This window comes from Heptranchias perlo, chromosome 4 (genome assembly GCF_035084215.1).
Source record: "Heptranchias perlo isolate sHepPer1 chromosome 4, sHepPer1.hap1, whole genome shotgun sequence".
Classification (NCBI taxonomy): domain Eukaryota; kingdom Metazoa; phylum Chordata; class Chondrichthyes; order Hexanchiformes; family Hexanchidae; genus Heptranchias; species Heptranchias perlo.
The window spans coordinates 119,747,452-119,768,514 of NC_090328.1; the positions used below are offsets into that span (position 1 = coordinate 119,747,452).

At 39.4% G+C, this 21,063-nt stretch overlaps 1 protein-coding gene across 1 annotated transcript in view; it reads left to right on the forward strand.

Moving 5' to 3' along the window:
• The window catches only part of ecpas (Ecm29 proteasome adaptor and scaffold), a 100,764-nt gene that overhangs the window by 61,595 nt on the left and 18,106 nt on the right, over positions 1–21,063 (forward strand). Inside the window, exons 25-39 of the mRNA XM_067983574.1 lie at positions 424–569; positions 1,022–1,076; positions 2,636–2,750; positions 3,309–3,377; positions 4,634–4,751; positions 4,922–5,089; positions 5,800–5,879; positions 6,315–6,420; positions 8,710–8,757; positions 10,752–10,873; positions 17,203–17,353; positions 17,447–17,512; positions 17,817–17,906; positions 18,773–18,839; positions 19,384–19,475. Coding sequence (XP_067839675.1) covers positions 424–569; positions 1,022–1,076; positions 2,636–2,750; positions 3,309–3,377; positions 4,634–4,751; positions 4,922–5,089; positions 5,800–5,879; positions 6,315–6,420; positions 8,710–8,757; positions 10,752–10,873; positions 17,203–17,353; positions 17,447–17,512; positions 17,817–17,906; positions 18,773–18,839; positions 19,384–19,475 — 1,493 coding nt within the window. The remainder of the gene's footprint in view (positions 1–423; positions 570–1,021; positions 1,077–2,635; positions 2,751–3,308; positions 3,378–4,633; positions 4,752–4,921; positions 5,090–5,799; positions 5,880–6,314; positions 6,421–8,709; positions 8,758–10,751; positions 10,874–17,202; positions 17,354–17,446; positions 17,513–17,816; positions 17,907–18,772; positions 18,840–19,383; positions 19,476–21,063) is intronic.

A 21,063-nucleotide genomic window follows, 5' to 3' on the forward strand; every position in this document is an offset into this window, starting at 1 on the left:
AATGTGATGCAGCATGAGAGATAGTATTTCATTTGGTAATAACTTGTAATGCGAAAGGGAGCTTGTTATTGATTATTGCAACCATTGGCAACATTTGGCTATGTGTTCGTAACAGCAGTTTGACACTTATATTTTACATTGAGATCTCTTTTGGGAGCAGAAATCTACTTCCTCAGTTGACCGTGTTCCTGAAATAATATAATTGCAACTGTGATCTGATTCAGCACTCAATTTTTGAATATCCATAAAAGTGAATTCTCTCCATGCCTCTGTATATAACAGTAACCTTGCAGTCATGCAAGTTAAAATCTTGCAAACCAGTTTTCTGATGAATATTGTCTTTACTCTCCTGAATAGGAGAATGTATTCATATAGTTTGGATACGCCTCACCTGCAAGTCTCAATGTCTTTTTTAATCCTCAGAGGTAAATGTAAATGATGTTGTTCCATGGGTTCTGGATACAATCCTGAAGAAATATATTATTAGTCCTAATCCCCATGTCCGCCAGGCTTCCTGCATCTGGCTTTTGTCGCTGGTGAAAAAACTGAGTCAACACAAGGAGATCAAGGTAAGGGCATTCATTTATTTTGCAATGATAATTTTACAAAGTGGTCATAATTACTGAATACTTCTGGAGATACTGTACTGATTAACTTTGTGAAATTTTTGGATAGAATGTAATGAAACTTTTAAAATTGGGAGTGGGGTGCAGACATTACTCTGAATTAGGATGGAGATATTGGAAATGGGTCAAAATGTACTTTAGAATATTTTTTTAAAAAGTAAATACAGAGTATACTCATTACAAGGCTTTTAATTAATCTTACTAAGTAGAAATCATATTTCCAGATAAGAGAACTGAAAAGTTAATATATCATTTTTAAAATAGTAAGGAATTTCAAAGTAGTTATTTTGTGTAGAAATTTAGTTCATAACAGTACTGCAGTTTAGATAATGGATTTCTCCAAAACATAGAACAATCTGATGGGTTGTACATGTGTAATAATATTTTCTTTGCAGTCCCATTTAAAGGAAATTCAGGGTGCATTCATTTCAGTTTTATCCGAGAATGATGGTAAGTTTGCTTTACGTTTAATCTTACCTGTACTGCATTTTCTTTCATTGCTGGTCAAAGAATGCTCAATTTAAGCAAGGGCGAAAGCAACAATTATAAGAGTTAAGCTACTTTTCACTGTGGCATATAATGGCTTAACATGAGAGTTATATTTAAGGCAATCAGTCTTCAAGTGTTTGTTACTCTAACTTTCCCACCAGCAGCATGTATATTTTTATTGTAACGGTCCAATTTATATCACTACCTGCACCTGCAAATCATAAATGTGCAGTGAAGTTCTCAAATTTAATAATACAGGAAATAGAAACACATTTATTTTGTGGAGTTGTTGAGCTGAAATTTTCAAAGTAATGAATAGAATATTTGTTTAAATTTTTATAGTCAATTTTCTACACAAATAATTGCAACACTGAGTACACTACGTTCTGGTAAGGGATAAAAATAATAAAATGCTGTGGAACTGCCAATATGATTATGGGACAGCATATGTATTTTAGTTACCAGGGATCTGTGTTGGGGCCTCAACTATTCACTGTATTTATTAACGACTTAGATGACTGGATAGAGAGCCACAAATCTAAATTTGCCGATGACACAAGTATAGGCAGCATTGTAAGCAGTGTAGATGGAAGCATAAAATTACAAAGAGATATTAATAGATTAAGTGAATGGGTAAAACTATGACATGGACTTCAATGTCGGCAAGTGAGGTCATCCACTTTGGACTTAAAAAGGATAGATCAGAGTATTTTCTAAATGGTGAAAAGCTTGAAACAGTGGAAATCCTAAGAGACTTAGGGTTCCATGGTACATAGATCATTAAAATGTCATGGACAGGTACAGAAAATAATCAAAAAGGCTACTGGAATGCTGGCCTTTATATCTAGAGGAATAAAATACATGGGGTAGCAGTTTTGCTACAGCTATAGAAAGCCCTGGTTACACCACACTTGGAGTACAATGTTCAGTTCTGGGCACCGCACCTTAGGAAGGATATATTGGGGTTGGAGAGAGTGCAGCTAAATTTACTAGAATGATATCTGGACTCCAAGGGTTAAGTTACGAGGAGAAATTACACAAACTAGGGTTGTATTCCCTGGAATTTAGGAGATTAAGGGGTGATTTGATCAAAATTTTCAAGATATTAAGGGGAACTGATCGGGTAAATAGAGAGAAATTATTTCCACTGGTTGGGGAGTCTAGGACGAGGGGACATAGCTTAAAAATTAGAGCTAGGACTTTCAGGAGTGAAGTTAGGAAACACTTCTAGACGCAAAGGGTGGTAGAATTTTGGAATCTCTTCTGCAAACGGCAGTTGATGCTAGCTCAATTGTTAATTTTAAATCTGAGATTGATAGATTTTTGTTAAGCAAAGCTATTTAGGGATATGGGGCTACAGCAGGTATATAGAGTTAGGTCACAGATCAGCCATGATCTCATTGAATGGCAGAACAGGCTCGAGGGGCTAAATGGCCTACTCCTGTTCCTATTTAAGAAAACACAATACGTTGAACAGGTTGATGCTTTGTGCTGATTTATTTATTTGCTTAACATTGTAGAGCTTAGCCAAGATGTGGCTTCTAAAGGTCTTGGATTGGTATATGAACTAGGCAGTGAGCAGGATCAACAGGAGCTGGTGTCAATACTTGTGGAAACACTTATGACGGGGAAACGGTAAGAGTGCATCCTTCAATTGGCAGGAATTTTAAAAAGTGATATAACTACGCTTGATGCTAAAGATTTAAACAAAAAAAACTTGCTTTTTCATAGCCATCAGGATCTGCAGCTTTTTTCTGATTTAAATGTTTAAATTACTGAATAAACAGTAATAATTAATTTTGCCAAAGTGATAACATTTTGACTTTTCTGATGCTATTTTTTCTTTCAAAATTCCACCTAGAAAGGAGAGCATGTTGCTGTGCGCAAAGATTTGAGTCTTTATTAGTGAATAATAAATTGCCAATTAGCTGAGGATGTACGAGTTCTGAATGAAAGTGTGGTGTAGCTGTATTGATATATTCCAAACCACTGAACATTTAATGAATTGGACGTCTTGTTTCAAAATGTGTTTCACTTTAATAATTGGTGCTGATTTAGAACACTTGATTTCTGGATTTAGATTTTTTACAAATAATTATTTTGGAATATATAAACCATTTTGAATATATTGTGATAATTGATCAACAGTATTGACTTTGTTCATTTACTGAAAAGCTATAATTCCTCTGGTAGGGTTAAACAGAATCTGTCTGAAGACACTGAACTGTTTCAAGGAACCTCAATGGGCAAAACACCTGATGGGTAAGAAAGACCTAAAATTATGATTTACTAACATTCTGGTATTTATGAAGCAATGAATGGAACGATCATTTCTGAAATTCTGCATTACTGTTCATGTTGCATTAGAACAACAAAATAATTCTTGTGAAGCACATTTGAATATGGAATTCAGATTTGGAATACTTTTTCTTGGTCATTGTTCATAAAATATAAATCTTAATTATTTCCAGAGCCATTAAATAACTGTCCTGCAATACTTATAATCACACTCATCGCTTATCAGTTTTAGGATTTCTTTCCCAAATGACTTGTACTTCAAATTTCCTGGCTACAGTTCTGATATGCTTAATCAAATTGTCCTAGTTTCAAAAATCTAGCTCAACTCTCCCCAGTTTGGAAAGATAAGCAGGTTTGTCCCCATGATTTCCATATAATTTTAGCTGGAATATTTCTGGCAGAATTTCCCCACACAGGAAAAACAAGATGCATTAACTAAAAAGAAGGGGTGGTGAATAAGGAAAATAAGATAGTAACTACAATACAAACAAAAAATGATGTGCATGCATAGTAGGACCATCAGAATTTGAAAAGCGAAAAGGTTAATATTTTGGATACTTACAAAGGAAGGCAAGTGAGTGCCTGAAGACTGACTAAAACGAAGATCATGACTCAAAAGTACGGATTATTAGTACAAAGAAGCATTTTATGGGTTTAATAGCCTGTGAATTTTTTTTTAAAAGAAGTGGAAAGCACTGGATGATGTACGCAGTTAATCTCAGCCAGGCTCTCAAGAGGAATAAAGCAACTCTTAAAAGTGCAGCACAGAATAGGAAAGAGAAAAATAGGTAGCAAAAGAAAGGAGCCAGCTAAGGCCTACAGCCTTGTAAGCAATGAAGGAAGGGATATAAGGCTGGAAGAAGTTGCAAAGATCGTGTGAAGCAAGACCATGGAGTGATTTGAATACAGGGATTTTAAATTCTGCTTGTTGAGGGGCACGGAGCCAATATAGGTTAAAGAGGGAGTGCTGGGGAAATAGGACTTTATGCAGCATTTTCTGTTTTTGATCCAGATTTCCAGTATCTGCAGTTCTTTTTTAATCTCAAAGATAATGATGGTGTTTTTACTGTATTTCTCTCCCACTCCCACCACCACCCACACCAATTCCATTTGGTGTTGAATAATGTTTCTGTTCGACCTTTTGTTAAACCTAGTGAATGCATGTGTTTGTAGGTATGTCACTTCACGCTACCAATTGACTTGTTTTAAACCTCCATCAGACAGGGACTGTCGACTTACAAAGAACTTTGCAGCCTTGCCAGTGATCTTAATCAACCTGACCTTGTTTACAAGTTCATGAACCTGGCCAATCACCATGCCATGTGGAATTCTCGAAAGGTAAATGACATTTCAAGAACTGTGCACACTATGCGTAAACAACAATTAAGGAAGTTCAACAAAAAGAGTAAGCTTAAGTCGGCGGTCTGACGGTATGGATTCTTTTGTGATAGCGGCAAGAGTATGTAATGGTGATGCTGTTATTAAATAACTGCCGCTTGTCCCTACAGGGTGCTGCTTTTGGCTTTAACATCATAGCAACGAAAGCTGAAGAGCAGTTGGCTCCTTATTTATCTCAACTTATCCCACGTCTTTATCGATATCAGTTCGATCCGAATTCTGGAATCCGGCAGGCAATGACCAGTATTTGGAATGCCCTTGTTACAGACAAAAATGCTGTAAGTGTGGGGTTTCATTCAGATCCCAGATGCATTTGGTTGTTTCTTTACAGCAATTTGGAAAACATTGTTCGGGGTCTTATCATCTTCAAGCCCATTAGTTTATCAGACTGGGTGATATTACTGGCTGCAGTTACTTAAGTTGAAGTACACAAAGAAGGAAAAAGTTCTTTTTATTTCAGTCAATCTCCAACGCAGCTGGGTATTAACACCAATAATTAGTGCTTTTATGAGGAAAATTCATCGGGATGATGTCCCTTTAAGGGATGACGCTCTGAAGATTCATCCTACTCTATGTAAACAATGCACCACCTGTGCAGGATTAATTCTGTTTTACCTGCTCTAAAGAAATGTTCATTACTAATGTGCAATTCCTTCCTCTCCCAAACAACCTTCCTCGATACTCCTTCTGTTGATACCTTCTTTTGCATATGTTATCATTTTTATTATTTTCTTAATATGTAACAGGAGGTAAAATTTAGTGATGGAGGAGCTGCTGTTATTCTAATTAACATCTTCAGTGAATACAACATCTATATGTATAGCATGTAACTTTTTTTTAAATGCATAGTTCCCACATAATTGATCCATGTACCAGCTTCTCCTTTAACTTAGGATGTGCTATAAACTATATCTACTGTAAATCTATTTTTAAGCTCACCCACTTTAGACAATTTTAGAAAGAGTTAATTATATGTTTCTTCTAACAGATAGATACATACTTAAAGGAGATTCTACAAGATCTGATAAACAATTTAACCAGCAATCTTTGGCGGGTTCGTGAATCCAGGTACTTACTATGGTTTCAGAAGTGTGGTATGGCCCTGTGGTACTGAGTCACAGTAGCACAAATCTTGATTACACCTGGATCTGTGTTACAGTTGTCCTCTGCATTCCTAGTTTAAGATACATGCTATTAGTTTTTCACTTTAAGCGTTTTTCAATCTTGGTTGAGAACAGAAACCTGTGTAGCATCTGTACAATAAAGATGTTAGAACAGCTGCTATTTGTGTTTGTTCCTGTCTCCTCTCAATACTTGAATAGTGTTTCACTGACCTTGTCCTTGAACTTCTGGAAATTTAGGTTGTAGGTCTGTTATAATTTTTGCCTACTGAGTATTACATCCTCTTTTGTATAAAAGTGCCTTCTATGTTCTAAAGAAAATCTCTTAAAGTGGATTGTAGATTTCTTCAACTGTATTCATTCACATAACTATTGCTTACAGCTGTTTAGCAATCAATGATCTACTGCGGGGAAGACAAGTGGATGAAATCATTGACCGACTTACAGAAATATGGGAAACTCTCTTCAGAGTGCGTGATGATATAAAGGTACAGCAGTTAACTTCAGTTATTCTTCCAAGTTGGGTTTTGGCATGGAAAATAACTTTCAGATAGCGTTGCTGTGTAACTCTTGCATATTGGCGTTTGTGTGTCCCATCTGCTGAATGAAGGCAGGATTGTTTTGGGTTGTGATGCCACTCCACTGATAAATAACCTGCCAACATTTAATGTGTAGGCTCACAAATGCCAATGACCCCTTGGGTGAGGTTATGGAGGGTGGCCATCCCCAGGAACCATACGCCAGCATGAATCAACGCCTATAGGGGAGAAAATTGGGGGTGGGGAAATATTGCAGTTCCTTCTGTAGTACAGTGAAGAGGTTCCACTTTATGTTCTTGAAAAATCATTTAAAAGTTCTCCATAGGGGTGGATTTTATGTTTTTTTTTAACTGAACACTTGGTATTGAATTTGCACAATTATGCGAAAGATATTCCAAGTGCCATGTGCTTAGTGATAAATTACCCTTTTCCCCCTTTGCTAAATGTCCAACAATCCATTACTGAATTATTTTTCCAACTCGTCCTTCTCCACTCAACAGCAACAACTTGCATTTATATTTAGTGCCTTTAATGTAGGAAAACATTCTGAAGAACTTCACAGAGGTGTAATCAAAAAATGAACGCCGAGCCGAAGAAGCAGGTAATAGGAAGGGTGCTCAAAAACTTGGTCAAAGAAGTGGGTTTTATGGAGGGTCTTCAAGGAGGAGAGGGAGGTGGAGAGACGGAGGGGTTTATGGAGGGAATTCCAGAACATGAGGCCTAGATGGTTGAAGGCACGGCCACATATGTAAACAACCTGCTGGAGCTTTCCAATATCAGCATAATGGAAAAGGGTAATGTGGTTATTATATGCTTGAAATTTCAGATGGCCTTTGATAAATTCTAAATCGGTGATTATTGCCAAGATGAAGAGCCTACCACTGTGCTAAGTAAGACAGATCTAGCAGCCCAAAACTGGGCATCCACAAGGCGCTGAGAGTGACTAGCAGCAGCAGAATTGTATGCCACCACAATCTGTAACCTCATGGCCCAGCAGGTCCCTCAATCGTCCATCACCATTAAGCCAGGAGATCAACCCTGGTTCAGCGGAGAGTATAGTCAGGTGTACCAAGAACCAGGCTCGCATTAGAATGAGGCACCAACCTAGCGAAACTACAACACAGGACTATCGCTAAATGCCAAAAGCAGCAGGCTATAGATAAAACTAAGCAGTCCCACACAACCATGTCAAAGCGCAACTATGTAGCCCTATCGCATCCAGTTGAGAATGGCGGTGGACAATCAGCCAGCTAACAGGAAGTAGAGGAGGTTCTGTACACATATCCGTCCTCAACTCTGATAGAGCACATCACATGAATGTAAGAGACAATAAGCTTAAGTATTTGCAAGTGCCTTCTATCAATAGTGCCACTTGGCTTCCTCCTGAGGTCTCCACCATTATAGATGCCAGTGTCCAGCCAATTCAGTTCACACCATGTGACATTAAGAAGCGGCTGGGTGCACTGAGACCAAGGAGGCTATAATCAACAATGTGGCTGGCTACAGGAGCAGGACAGAGGCTGTGTATACTGCGACGAGTGGCTTACCTCATCATCCCTCAAAGTCTCTCTGTCATCTACAAGGCTCATGTTAGGAGTTTGATGGAATACTTGCCCTTCACCTGGTTGTGTGCAACTGCAACAACATTTGAGAAGCTCCACAATCCAGGACAAAGCAGTTCACTTCATTGGTACCCCACCATTGGTCTCGAGATCTATCCCTTCCACCACCAGCACACTTTGACTACGGTGTGTACTATCTACAGGATGCTCTGCAGCAATTCACCAAGCTTACTTCGACAGCACGTCCCAGTCCTGCAACCTCTTATCACCAAAGGATTCAAATACCATGGGATACAAGTAGAAATTAGGAACTTAGGATTCCGAATGTATGAAAATGGAATATTTTCATCAAAGGGTTAATAGAGTGAAATAAGTTACCAAAGAAGGTTGAATTCTGTAGGAAATTGGATACATTTCTGGGGAAAAGAACAAGGTTATGGGGGAGTTTGGCGTTTTCCTGTTTCTAAAAGTTCTGAAGATTCTTTAAGCATCTAGCGCAATTTGTTTTATGCAGAGTATGAGCTCCAGTACCTATAAGTAACACTGGCTAAAACTGGACACATAACACACTGATGTTTAGGTTCTGAACAAGCTGAAAATTTGGAGCAAAAAATTTAATTGCTAAGGATGTGGACACCTTTACTCTTGAACTGAGCAATCTTATTTGATTTAACAGGAGTCTGTTCGTAAGGCTGCAGACCATGCTCTTAAAACCCTGAGTAAGGTAAGGATATTGCTTGTTTATTGAATGCGTGAGGATAGAACGTAATTTCTATCATGTTATCTGTGCAATGCTATTAAACGGGAGAGCTAGTTAAAGTTTTAGTACTCGTATTGGGCCTGAAATCGCGCAGAACGCCGTAGCAAAGCTCACCGCAGCTCCTGCGAACTAAATTAACGAAAAATACTTACTGCGGGCTCTGTGGCGTCGAATTGCTTGATTTTGAACTTTAAAAGAAATTGTGCGCAATCAACCCAGCTTCTGCGCAGCGTGAGTTGCCGCGCGGCTGGAAACGTCTGTGAGAAGTCACGCGCTCAGATTCAGGCTGCATTTGCTCAAGCAAGCAAACAGACTTCGTTCATTTAAATTTAGCATTCTGGATGTCATTGCAAATAAAAAAAAATAATTTTTTTTGTAAAAAGCCAAAGAAATAATTGAATTAAATTAAAGAGGCAGAAGGGAAACATTTTAAAAATTATTTTTTTTTAATGACCAAAAACTATTAAAATAAGGAGTAATATGAGACTCCACATTTTTAAAATAACATTTTTTGTTGTTTGTCAGGCATTAAGACTAACTGCACTGCTAAAACTTAGTTTAGACCCGGTATTTTTAAGCATACCTGTTTGGTGGCGTAATTAGTTACTTTCCAGCTGGGCAGATGAGCAAGTTTAGGATTTTTCAATCATTTCAGCATGCGATGGCCCTTTAATTCAAAGCTGTCAAATTGCCGGCGAACCACTAGAAGCAAGTTCACGATCTCCATATTTTAGTGCGCATGTGCAAACGTGAGAACTTGCTTCCTTCAATTCGCCATTAAAAATGGAGAGCACTGTTGAGCTCCTCCGTTATTTCGGGAACCATTTGTGGCCCATTAACTTTATCAGCTAAAGCTGCAGGTCTTTACAGTAGCCTAGTAACTCAACTAATTGACCGAGTTTTCAGCCATCTAGACTCAATAAATAAGAGGGCACATAACTGAACTACAGCAATCAAAACTGCTGCTTTGAACTTGAAAACTTTTTTTTAACTGCTTTCTCTACATTTAAGTTTTCTGTTGCTGATTATCTTTTTTAATGGTTTAAGCATAAAGATCTTCATTCAAATATCAAAGCAAACAAGATAAACTCTCATTTTTTAGCCAAATAATTGGTAGGCAACCTGCTCCTATACCTCCACCTGTATTGCACTGCAGCCTGTTTGTTGTGAGGTGCACCAGAGCAGGGTAGATTTTCTCTCCCTCTGATCGATTTTTATTTTAATTTTTTAATTCCGCCCAACCCCAGCCTGTGTTAATGTGCTTCACAGGATGACACAGCTGGAGTTGGAAACTTGCTGTGCGGGGGAATCACGGGAGTAAGCTCAGGTCCTACCGCCATATGGCACACAATGTGTGGAGCTTAATTAGCACATATACATGAGTGAATATATTTAGTTGGCATGGTTAAATTTTTTTTTAAATTACGGAAGGCCGAAATCAATCAAGGAAAAAATGATGTGAAGATTATTTCTCTCTACCGTTAGAATGTGATCCAAATTTTGAGAAACTTCATATCAATGTTGCATTTGTTTCAGCTTTACCACCACACAAAGTAGTTGAGGCGAATAGCATAGATGCATTTAAAGGGAAGCGAGAAAAATATGAGGGAGAAAGGAAAAGTAACTTATGCTGATATGGTTAGATGAAGAGGGGTGGGAGAAGGCTCATGTGGAGCGTAAAGGCCGGGATAGACCAGTTGGGCCGAACGGCCTGTTTCTATGCTGTACATTTTGTGTAACAATGCTGACCATGAGAGGAGGTGAAGTAAAGACATGGAGAGATTTGCAAACAAGGATAAGGACTTAATGTGTTAAGGATGGGAGCCAGGGATGATGGGAAGACTCAGACTCTTGTACATATTGTATAATGTGAAATATTTTCATAATTTGGGAGTTATAAAATAATAAATGTTGATACGCTGTCTTTGTCATAACAGTTGAATGCGTTTGCTTTACAGGTGTCCGTACGTATGTGTGAACCTTCCAATGGTGCTGCTGGTCAGCGAGTTGTCGCTGTGCTCTTGCCTTGCTTATTGGACAAAGGCATTATGAGCACTGTAGCAGAAGTTCAATCTCTAAGGTACATCTTTATATACCATGAAGCCAATGTCGAGAAGGAAAAAAAATCAGAAACCTTTTAAAACTTGCCTAAGTTTTGGATAACGTTATGTATGTATTGCAGACCAAATTTAGAATTGCAAAATATTTAAAGGAGGGTGTCATCACTTATGTACTTTGTTTAAAAAAAGTTACATATAATCAACACCATTTGTCCTTTATAATTCACCCTTCTGACATTGTTGGGCTCAAGCTTCCAAGCGCCATTTTCCCTGAAGATGTAATCGGCGCTCATTTTTTAAAAATCAGCCAAAATGAAAAACGCTCCTGGGATGAAAATAACTTGCTGATAGTTTTCACACGGTTATTTGATGACTCGATGATTATATGTCGAGTTTCTGTTTTTTTGGTGGGGGAATTTGGTGTTTATTCTTAAAAATGTTTCCATTTGCACCAAATTCAGTGCTTTCATATTTGTATTAAAGTAAGAATTGGAGCTCAATCAGGTGAAAACGGTTAATTTTAGAATCAATCTCAGTGTACAACCAGAGGGGGGCAAGTATTTAAACATTGAGGTGGCTGACAAGGGAGTGAGAGTGGGCATATAGACTAAAGAGTCAGGAATTGGAGCTTGAATTATGTTTGAATTGAGTGCTCCATTCTGGGAGCACAGTTAGCATTAAGTGTTGAACAGCATAATTTGGGCTTCAGGCCAAATTGGTAGACCCTGGGGCTTTATATGACAGTAGTGGAACATGCATGGCACAACTCCTTACACCTTCATGACTGCTTTATATGCCTGTTTAGCCCATGGCTCTCCCAGAGCCCATTAAGCTAGGCTATACTTCCATGATAAATAAAAACAGAAAAGCTCAGCAAGTGAGGCAGCATCTGTGGAGAAAGAAACAGAGTTAACGTTTCAGGACGAAGACCTTTCGTCAAGAACCGGAAGATGTTAAAGTTTTTAAACAAGTACAGAGCCAGGGAAAGGGAGGGGAGGAAAGAACAAAAGGGGAAGGTCTGAGATAGAGTTGAGGGCAAGGGTGATTAAATGACAAAAGGGGTGATGGTGCAAAGCAAGGAGGGTGGTAATAGGACAAGTAAAGAAACAAAATATCTGTCTAGAGGAGCTGTAAATGACAACAGCAGAACCATTACCAGCACTTGCAATCCGAAAAAAATAGGATAAAAAATACTTCTATGATGTGTGGAAGATGCATATCATTCAAAGGATGCTGGTGAGCCTACAAGGTAGAAATCTGGTATCTCTAATTTTGCTTTCCAAACAATTCAGCCTGTAGCAAAAGCTTGCTTTAGTTAAAAATGTTCACTGTTATGGAGGTGTGCCCTTGTTGGTGATATTGACTCTCCCTTTTTGCACACTTGTGCGAAATTATTCTCACTCAATTTTACACCACCTTTAATTTCTATAAACTAGGTTAGTTCTATGTAAAATACTTTTCTGAGAGTGGGGTAAGAGGGAGAAGACTTTGCTAAACCTGCTTCAGCGAGGAGTGAAAGGGCACTTTTGCTGCCTGGTGCACTGTTTCCATTAGTAATAAGCTCTGAAAAGGAAATTTCATAATCTTGCATACATATTGTGCCCCTCATCCAATAGGCACCTACTATTGGACAGCTGTGAGGTAGACAGTGACTCAGGAAGGTGGTCCTAAGCAACATTGTAAACCAGGGTGATGAGAGGCAGGCGGCCTACTGTAATAAGGGATTGGTAGTAATGGGAGATCCTAAAATCGGGGGAATAAATGGCCTTTTTTGCGGTCGTGACTAGAAGTCCCAAATGGTATAGAATCATAGAAGTTTACAACATGGAAACAGGCCCTTCGGCCCAACATGTCCATGTCGCCCAGTTTATACCACTAAGCTAGTCCCAATTTCCTGTACTTGGCCCATATCCCTCTATACCCATCTTACCCATGTAACTGTCCAAATGCTTTTTAAAAGACAAAATTGTACCCGCCTCTACTACTGCCTCTGGCAGCTCGTTCCAGACACTCACCACCCTTTGAGTGAAAAAATTGCCCCTCTGGACCCTTTTGTATCTCTCCCCTCTCACCTTAAATCTATGCCCCCTCGTTATAGACTCCCCTACCTTTGGGAAAAGATTTTGACTATCTACCTTATCTATGCCCCTCATTATTTTATAGACTTCTATAAGATCACCCCAATACCTCCTACTCTCCAGGGAAAAAAGTCCCAGTCTATCTAACCTCTCCCTATAAGTCAAACCATCAAGTCCCAGTAGCATCCTAGTAAATCTTTTCTGCACTCTTTCTAGTTTAATAATATCCTTTCTATAATAGGGTGACCAGAACTGTACACAGTATTCCAAGTGTGGCCTTACTAATGTCTTGTACAACTTCATCAAGACATCCCAACTCCTGTATTCAATGTTCTGACCAATGAAACCAAGCATGCCGAATGCCTTCTTCACCACCCTATCCACCTGTGACTCCACTTTCAAGGAGCTATGAACCTGTACTCCTAGATCTCTTTGTTCTATCACTCTCCCCAACGCCCTACCATTAACGGAGTAGGTCCTGGCCCGATTCGATCTACCAAAATGCATCACCTCACATTTATCTAAATTAAACTCCATCTGCCATTCATCGGCCCACTGGCCCAATTTATCAAGATCCCGTTGCAATCCTAGATAACCTTCTTCACTGTCCACAATGCCACCAATCTTGGTGTCATCTGCAAACTTACTAACCATGCCTCCTAAATTCTCATCCAAATCATTAATATAAATAACAAATAACAAATAACAGCGGATCCAGCACCGATCCCTGAGGCACACCGCTGGACACAGGCCTCCAGTTTGAAACACAACCCTCTACAACCACCCTCTGTCTTCTGTCGTCAAGCCAATTTTGTATCCAATTGGCTGCCTCACCTTGGATCCCGTGAGATTTAACCTTATGTAACAACCTACCATGTGGTACCTTGTCAAAGGCTTTGCTGAAGTCCATGTAGACCACGTCTACTGCACAGCCCTCATCTATCTTCTTGGTTACCCCTTCAAAAAACTCAATCAAATTCGTGAGAAATGATTTTCCTCTCACAAAACCATGCTGACTGTTCCTAATCAGTCCCTGCCTCTCCAAATGCCTGTAGATCCTGTCCCTCAGAATACCCTCTAACAACTTACCCACTACAGATGTCAGGCTCACCGGTCTGTAGTTCCCAGGCTTTTCCCTGCCGCCCTTCTTAAACAAAGGCACAACATTTGCTACCCTCCAATCTTCAGGCACCTCACCTGTAGCTGTCGATGATTCAAATATCTCTGCTAGGGGACCCGCAATTTCCTCCCTAACCTCCCATAACGTCCTGGGATACATTTCATCGGGTCCTGGAGATTTATCTACCTTGATGCACGTTAAGACTTCCAGCACCTCCCTCTCTGTAATATGTACACTCCTCAAGACATCACTATTTATTTCCCCAAGTTCCCTAACATCCATAAATACCGATGTGAAATATTCATTCAGGATCTCACCCATCTCTTGTGGTTCCGCACATAGATGACCTTGTTGATCCTTAAGAGGCCCTACTCTCTCCCTAGTTACTCTTTTGCCCTTTATGTATTTGTAGAAGCTCTTTGGATTCTCCTTTGCCTTATCTGCCAAAGCAATCTCATGTCCCTTTTTTGCCCTCCTGATTTCTCTCTTAACTCTACTCCGGCAATCTCTATACTCTTCAAGGGATCCACTTGATCCCAGCTGCCTATGCATGTCATATGCCTCCTTCTTCTTTTTGACTAGGGCCACAATCTCCCGAGTCATCCAAGGTTCCCTACTTCTACCAGCCTTGCCCTTCACTTTATAAGGAATGTGCTTACCCTGAACCCTGGTTAACACACTTTTGAAAGCCTCCCACTTACCAGTCGTCCCTTTGCCTGCCAACAGACTCTCCCAATCAACTTCTGAAAGTTCCTGTCTAATACCATCAAAATTGGCCTAGTCCCAGTGCAAAGGACACCATGGGAGCAGGTGGAAAAACTACTGAGATAAAACATAAAACTACGGGCAGCAACACTGAAAAACATCATGACTACACAAAGTGAAAGAGAAGATTAGAAGGTTGTGATAAAAGGCTAGCAGATAATATAAAAAGAAATGATGAGGGTTTTTATGAGTATATAAAATAAAAAAATATTTAAAGGGAGTAGGACCACTACTCAGGTGAAGGGAAGGATATAGTTGTGATGGATGAAGGTACAGTAAGATTATAGAATCATACAGCACAGGAGGCCATTCGGCCCACCGTGCCGGCTCTTTGAAGAGCTATTCAACTAGCCCCACTCGCCTGCTCTTTCCCCATAGCCCTGCAAATTTCTCCTTTTGAAGTATATATCCAATTCCCTTTTGAAAGTTACTATTGAATCATCTTCCACCGCTCTTTCAGGCAGTGTATTCAAGATCATAACAATTCGCTGAGTTTTAAAAAAAAATTCTCCTCATCTCCCTCCTGGATTTTTTTGCCAATTATCTTAAATCTGTGTCTGCTAGTTACCAGCCGTCCTGCCAGTGGGAACGGTTTCTACTTGATCAAAACTCCTCATAAATAGATATTAAGTAAGTATTTTGTTAATATTTACAAATGGCGTTAGAAGTGAAAATGTAGATGTACTGGAGGAGGATATGGAACAATTATCAGAGATAACTGTAGAAAATAAATTGATTCTGAAAAATGTAGCTGACTGCCAGGTGGCTACGGCACCAGACCCTATTGGCATGCACCCCCTCAGCTGTTAAAGTAAGTCATGGAAGAGATAGTGTAGGCTCCGACAATTTTTAAAACCTCCTTAGATAGGAAAAATGCCCTGGGGCACTGGAGAATAGTCAATGTACACGTGTTCAAAAACAAAAAGAAGAATAAACCGAGTAACTAGACCAATTAGTCTGTAGAATCTGTAATTTGAAATCAAATTAGTGAGCATTTAGAACGTATAATAATCAAGATGGCTAATGTGAATTTGTCAAAGGGAAGTTGTTTGAAAATGTGATTGGTGTGCATGTGGATTTTCAGAAGCCGTTCAGCGAGGTGTCTCACAGGAGGTTTGTTAGAAAAATGTAGGGATGTGATGTGCACGGAAATGCAGCAACATGAATGGAAAGTTGGTTGGACAGGAAACAAAGGATTAGGGTCAATGTGTGTTGCTTGTATTGGAGAAGAGTTAGGAGCGGTGTACCCTAGGGTTCAGGGCTGGTTTCACACTTGATCTTGAGAGATAAATATATATATATGATTAGAACTTGGGCATAGGGAGCAGGCTACCAAAATTTGCTGATGTGACAAAAGTAGGATATGAAACTTCAGGAGAACATACAGGTTAGCAGAATGGACAGACAGGAGATATTTGAAATATTTCCACTGAAGCAACGACTAAGAGGAGATTTAATAAAGGTTTTTAAAATTATGAAGGGTTTTGATGGGCTGCATAGGGAAAGGTTATTTACTCTGGGTAGTCAGTGATAAAGGGTCATGAATTTAAAGTTGTTACTGAGTGAAAGAAAAGAGGTTAGGAGAAATTTCTTTCCATGGGGAGTAGTTGAGGCAGAGACCATTATATCTTTTAAGGGAAAAGTTGATAAGTTTTTCAATCAGAGGTTGATACAAAGGTAGAGAGCAGGGCAATGTGATTACGTTCAAATTGCTCTAACAAAGAGCTGGCACAGAGACAATGGACCAAATGACAGCCTCCTGTGGTGCAAACGTTTAGGGCTATATGATTCATGGGGAATCTGGGAGTGACTCACAAGTGCTCGTGACTCACAAGTGCTCGTGACAGAGCTGGGGAAATCTTTTGTTGTGGTCCTGGCTGCAGGTGAATATAGACCACATGTAAATACATTGTAGATTTCCCTTTACTGTTTTCACTATTGTGGCCCTTCCAATAAAGGTTCTTGCGGATCCATACGTGAACAAGTTCCTGCTATCCTGGGTAGCCTGGATTCAGTAACTTTAGAAAGTAATTCATTTGGAGAATTGTGTATTCTCTGCAGCTGCACCAAGAGCATTTACTTGTGATATAGATCTCCTTTCTAGAATAGAGTCTGCTTAATTAGCAAAAGTAGGTTGCTATACAGTTTGGTTTTGGTATGACTTGGCACTGGTATTTAGCTAGTGGTATCTTTGCTGCCAACTTGTAACATTTCAAACAATTGTCATGCCAACGTGCCTATAGGATCGAAGGTCTCTCATTTCCCTTATGTGCATTCCTCTTCATTTCTGAAAACTTCCTAAGGAAAATAGTTATATTTTTCACAGATACCTCAATTTTATTAGAATGTGATTTTTATTTGTAATAAATCTGTTTTCTTTACATAGTATCAACACCCTTGTGAAAATTAGCAAAAGTGCAGGGGCACTGTTAAAGCCACATGCACCAAGACTTATCCCCACCTTGTTAGAATCGTTAAGTGTACTTGAGCCACAGGTCCTCAATTATTTGAGTCTACGTGCCACAGAACAAGAGAAGGTGAAGTATAATATCTAACGTTTGTATTGTACAGCATACTTTCTAATTAATTTGTCTGACTTAGTGAACATTTTTGCTTTTTTTAAATACTAGGCTGCTATGGACAGTGCCAGACTTAGTGCAGCTAAATCTTCTCCAATGATGGAGACCATCAACATGGTAAGTGTGAAAAGGCTAAGCAGGTAACTAGTATTTTAATCTGAAAACCAAAAGAAAATCTCCTGCTGGGAAGTGAAGTGATTTTGCTTCCCAGTATAAATCTATTAAATTTCTGGTTTTAAAATTGTCCCTTTCACAAGTCTACTCTTTTTCTCTTAGTAGTAAATGTTACCTTTTGTACCCCTTGACAATATTGGAGTTGGCACTGCTTGTGTTTACACAATCTACAAGGTTAATAGTTGAGACGTTACAATTTTAAATAGAGATATTTTTCCATTCTTGCCTGCATCTTTTTATTCTATAGTGTCTCCAGCATCTCGATGCATCTGTTCTCGGAGATCTAGTTCCTAAGTTGTGTGAACTGCTAAAGAGTGGAGTAGGTCTTGGAACCAAAGTGAGTATTGAAATGTCTCAAAATAGATATTTGCAACTAATCGTTTTGATCACATTTGCATGGGTTAAACTTTAAACTCTCACTGTCACGCCATTAAAAGTTTCCTCCTCGTAAATTAAAATATGTGGGCTGGTAAGAAACCAGCAGCCTACTATTTTAGTGATCCATTGTGTGTGGTTTGTGGGATTTAGTGCACTTAAATACTCTCCGTGATGAGTCCATCAGCATTGTAGGTGTGAAAAGGCCAAGCGTTTATCTAGTATTTTAATGTGGTAAATCCCCTGCTTCCTTAGTGGGTAAATCTGCCATCGTGTGTGAAACCGAATCAGAGACTCGAAAGGTTCTAACTTCAGTTCCTGGTCTCTGCTGCATTAGCCGACTTCAGTTGGGTTGATGTTGATAGGAACACTGCAGTTAGCTTAGTAACAATTGCTAAGTAACCCCTGCTGGAAAATGTACGTGTGGGCAGGATGAGGCTATAATACCTCTTCTTCCATGCTCACACATCTTTCTAATACTCCACTGTTCAGGCTCATATATGAAGAATTCCCACTGGAGTTACATATTGGAGAATTACAAGTACCCGTGGAACTGTTCCCCAGCATAAGTTAACATCTTCAGGTTGAGGAAGAGGGAAAAAGAGAGGAATTTGAAAGAAATATTGTGTATAACCTGTTGAAGTAATTTTCTTCCAAAAATAAGCAAAATTTGAACTTTGAGACTGTTACTTTATTATCATGATTATATTTCTGCTTTGGTGCCTTTCAATGCCATCATTTGTATTAATTAAAACCCATCAATTTATCACGTTCAATGAAGCTGATCAAAGTGCTAACCCCCGGTTAATATGCTGTTCTGATTCACAGGGAGGCTGTGCTCATGTGGTAGTTTTTTTGGTGACCAAATGTCCACAAGACTTAAATCCCTATGCAGGTTAGTATACAGATAAATTGCTGATTGGCATTGTTTATTTTATTTTAGGAGACGGCTGCAAAAAGTCTACCATCACGAGTTGATTAACTGTGAGAACTATTTTCCATCTTAAATGTTAAATTCATAGAATCATACAGCACAGAAGGAGGCCACTCAGCCCATTGTGCCTGTACCGGCTCTTTGAAAGAGCTATCCAATTATCCCACTCCCCTGCTCTTTCCCCAGAGCCCTGCAATTTTTTCCCCATCAGGTATTTATCCAATTCCTTTTTGAAAGTTACTATTGAATCTGCTTCCACCGCCCTTTCAGGCAGTGCATTCCAGATTGTATACAGATGCCATTCCAAAGCCAAGTGACTAAATTTGCTTCACATTATGTTGTTTTGTTAATGTTAGTGTCAAACTCTTAAGTTGAAAAAGAACTATTTGCAACAATGGGGAAGAAAATGTGCCCCACACAAATAACAAAAACCGTTGACTGAAATGAGAGACACCATTGCATTGTCTGATTCTGTTGTAATATTTTTTTCTCTCGTTACTTACAGGTAAATTGATGAGTGCCCTGCTCTCTGGTTTAAATGATCGTAGCAGTGTCATACGAAAAGCATTCGCTGTAGCAATGGGTCATTTGGTCCGGGTGAGTTTCTACAGTACTTAAGGTGCTATGTGACTTTAGGTGCTAAATAACTGGGAAACAAATGGAAAGGAATATATTTGAGTTTGGCAAAGTACAGCTTTGGTCTTCTTACCTAAGGAAGGATATACTTGCCTTAGAGGATCACTAGATTGATTCCTGGGATGAGAGGGTTGTCCCATGAGGAGAGATTGTGAAGAATGGGCCTATATTCTCTGGAATTTAGAAGAATGAGAGGTGATTTCATTGAAACTCTTAGAGGGCTTGACAGGGTAAATGCTGAGAGGCTGTTTCCCCTGGCTGGAGAATCTAGAACTAGGGGTCATAGTCTTAAGATAAGAGGTCGGCCGTTTAGGACCGAGATGAGGAAAAATTTCTTCACTGAGGGTTGTGAATCTTTGGAATTCTGTACCCCAGAGGGCTGCGGATGCTCAGTCGTTGAGTATATTCAAGACTGATCGATAGGTTTTTGGACACTAAGGGAATCAAGGGATATGGGGATAGGGTGGGAAAGTGGAGTTGAGGTCGAAGATCAGCCATGATCTTATTGAATGGCGGAGCAGGCTCGAGGGGCCGTACAGCCTACTCCTGCTCCTATTTCTAATGTTCTTACGTTATGAATTTTTGTGCTGTAAAAGGTGACGCACGCCAGAACACTTGGATACCTTTGGAATCTGATGTCAGCATTTAGCAAACCCGTACAAGTATTGCATCTGTGAGTTGTAGAGTAAAACTCTTCTTACTCTGCCTCAAAACATACCTTAACTGCTTACATCAAAGCCTCATTGCAGCAGTGCAAGTTTTGTTTTTCCATTTTCCAAAACCAGCTGCTCTCAGCTCTCGATGAGAATGCTAATTTGTGCTAAACAAGAGTCTTGAAACCAGATGCAACCATATCCAGAAGGACTTGGATCTTTTAAATTGCTGGACCAGGAGGTGGTGGTACAGGTCAATATGGATGTGTAAAATAATCAGTATGGGGGGGGAAGAAACAAAAAGTGGGGTGTATGTATTGCATGAAACAGCCCTAGGCCCATACCGATTAGGAAAGAGATCTTGGAATTATTGTGAATGAAATGGTCAGCCCAATGCTAAACTGCAGTGGAAGTAAGACACTGTATTGCATCAGCAGAGAATCATGTCAGATGATGTATTCTTGCTGTATAAAAACTTCGGTCAAATCTCCTCTGGAGTACTGTTGGGAGTTCTGGTTCCCCCAATCATAGTAGAAGTCTTATTGCCCTTGAGAAGCAACAGAGACAAGCAACAACAATATGCCTGTATATTTGAAGTTTAAATTATACATTAAGGAAGTTGGGCATGTTTTCTTTGGAAAAGAGGCTTTAAGGTGACAAGATAATGGACATAATTGACAACGTTGATCAGGAAAAATGTGCATTTTGGTAAAAGTGACCTGAGATTAAAAATGAGGAAGTAAGAAAGAAAGTCACCTGGAGCACTCACCCAAAGAGTCACAGAGTTGTGGGATAAATTACTGGGGAAGGCCTCTGAAGCAAGTGGTATAAATGGGTTCAAGAGACAATTAGATTTTCTGTAGGGAGAAAGGATTGAGCAATATGGTGAGGTCTTA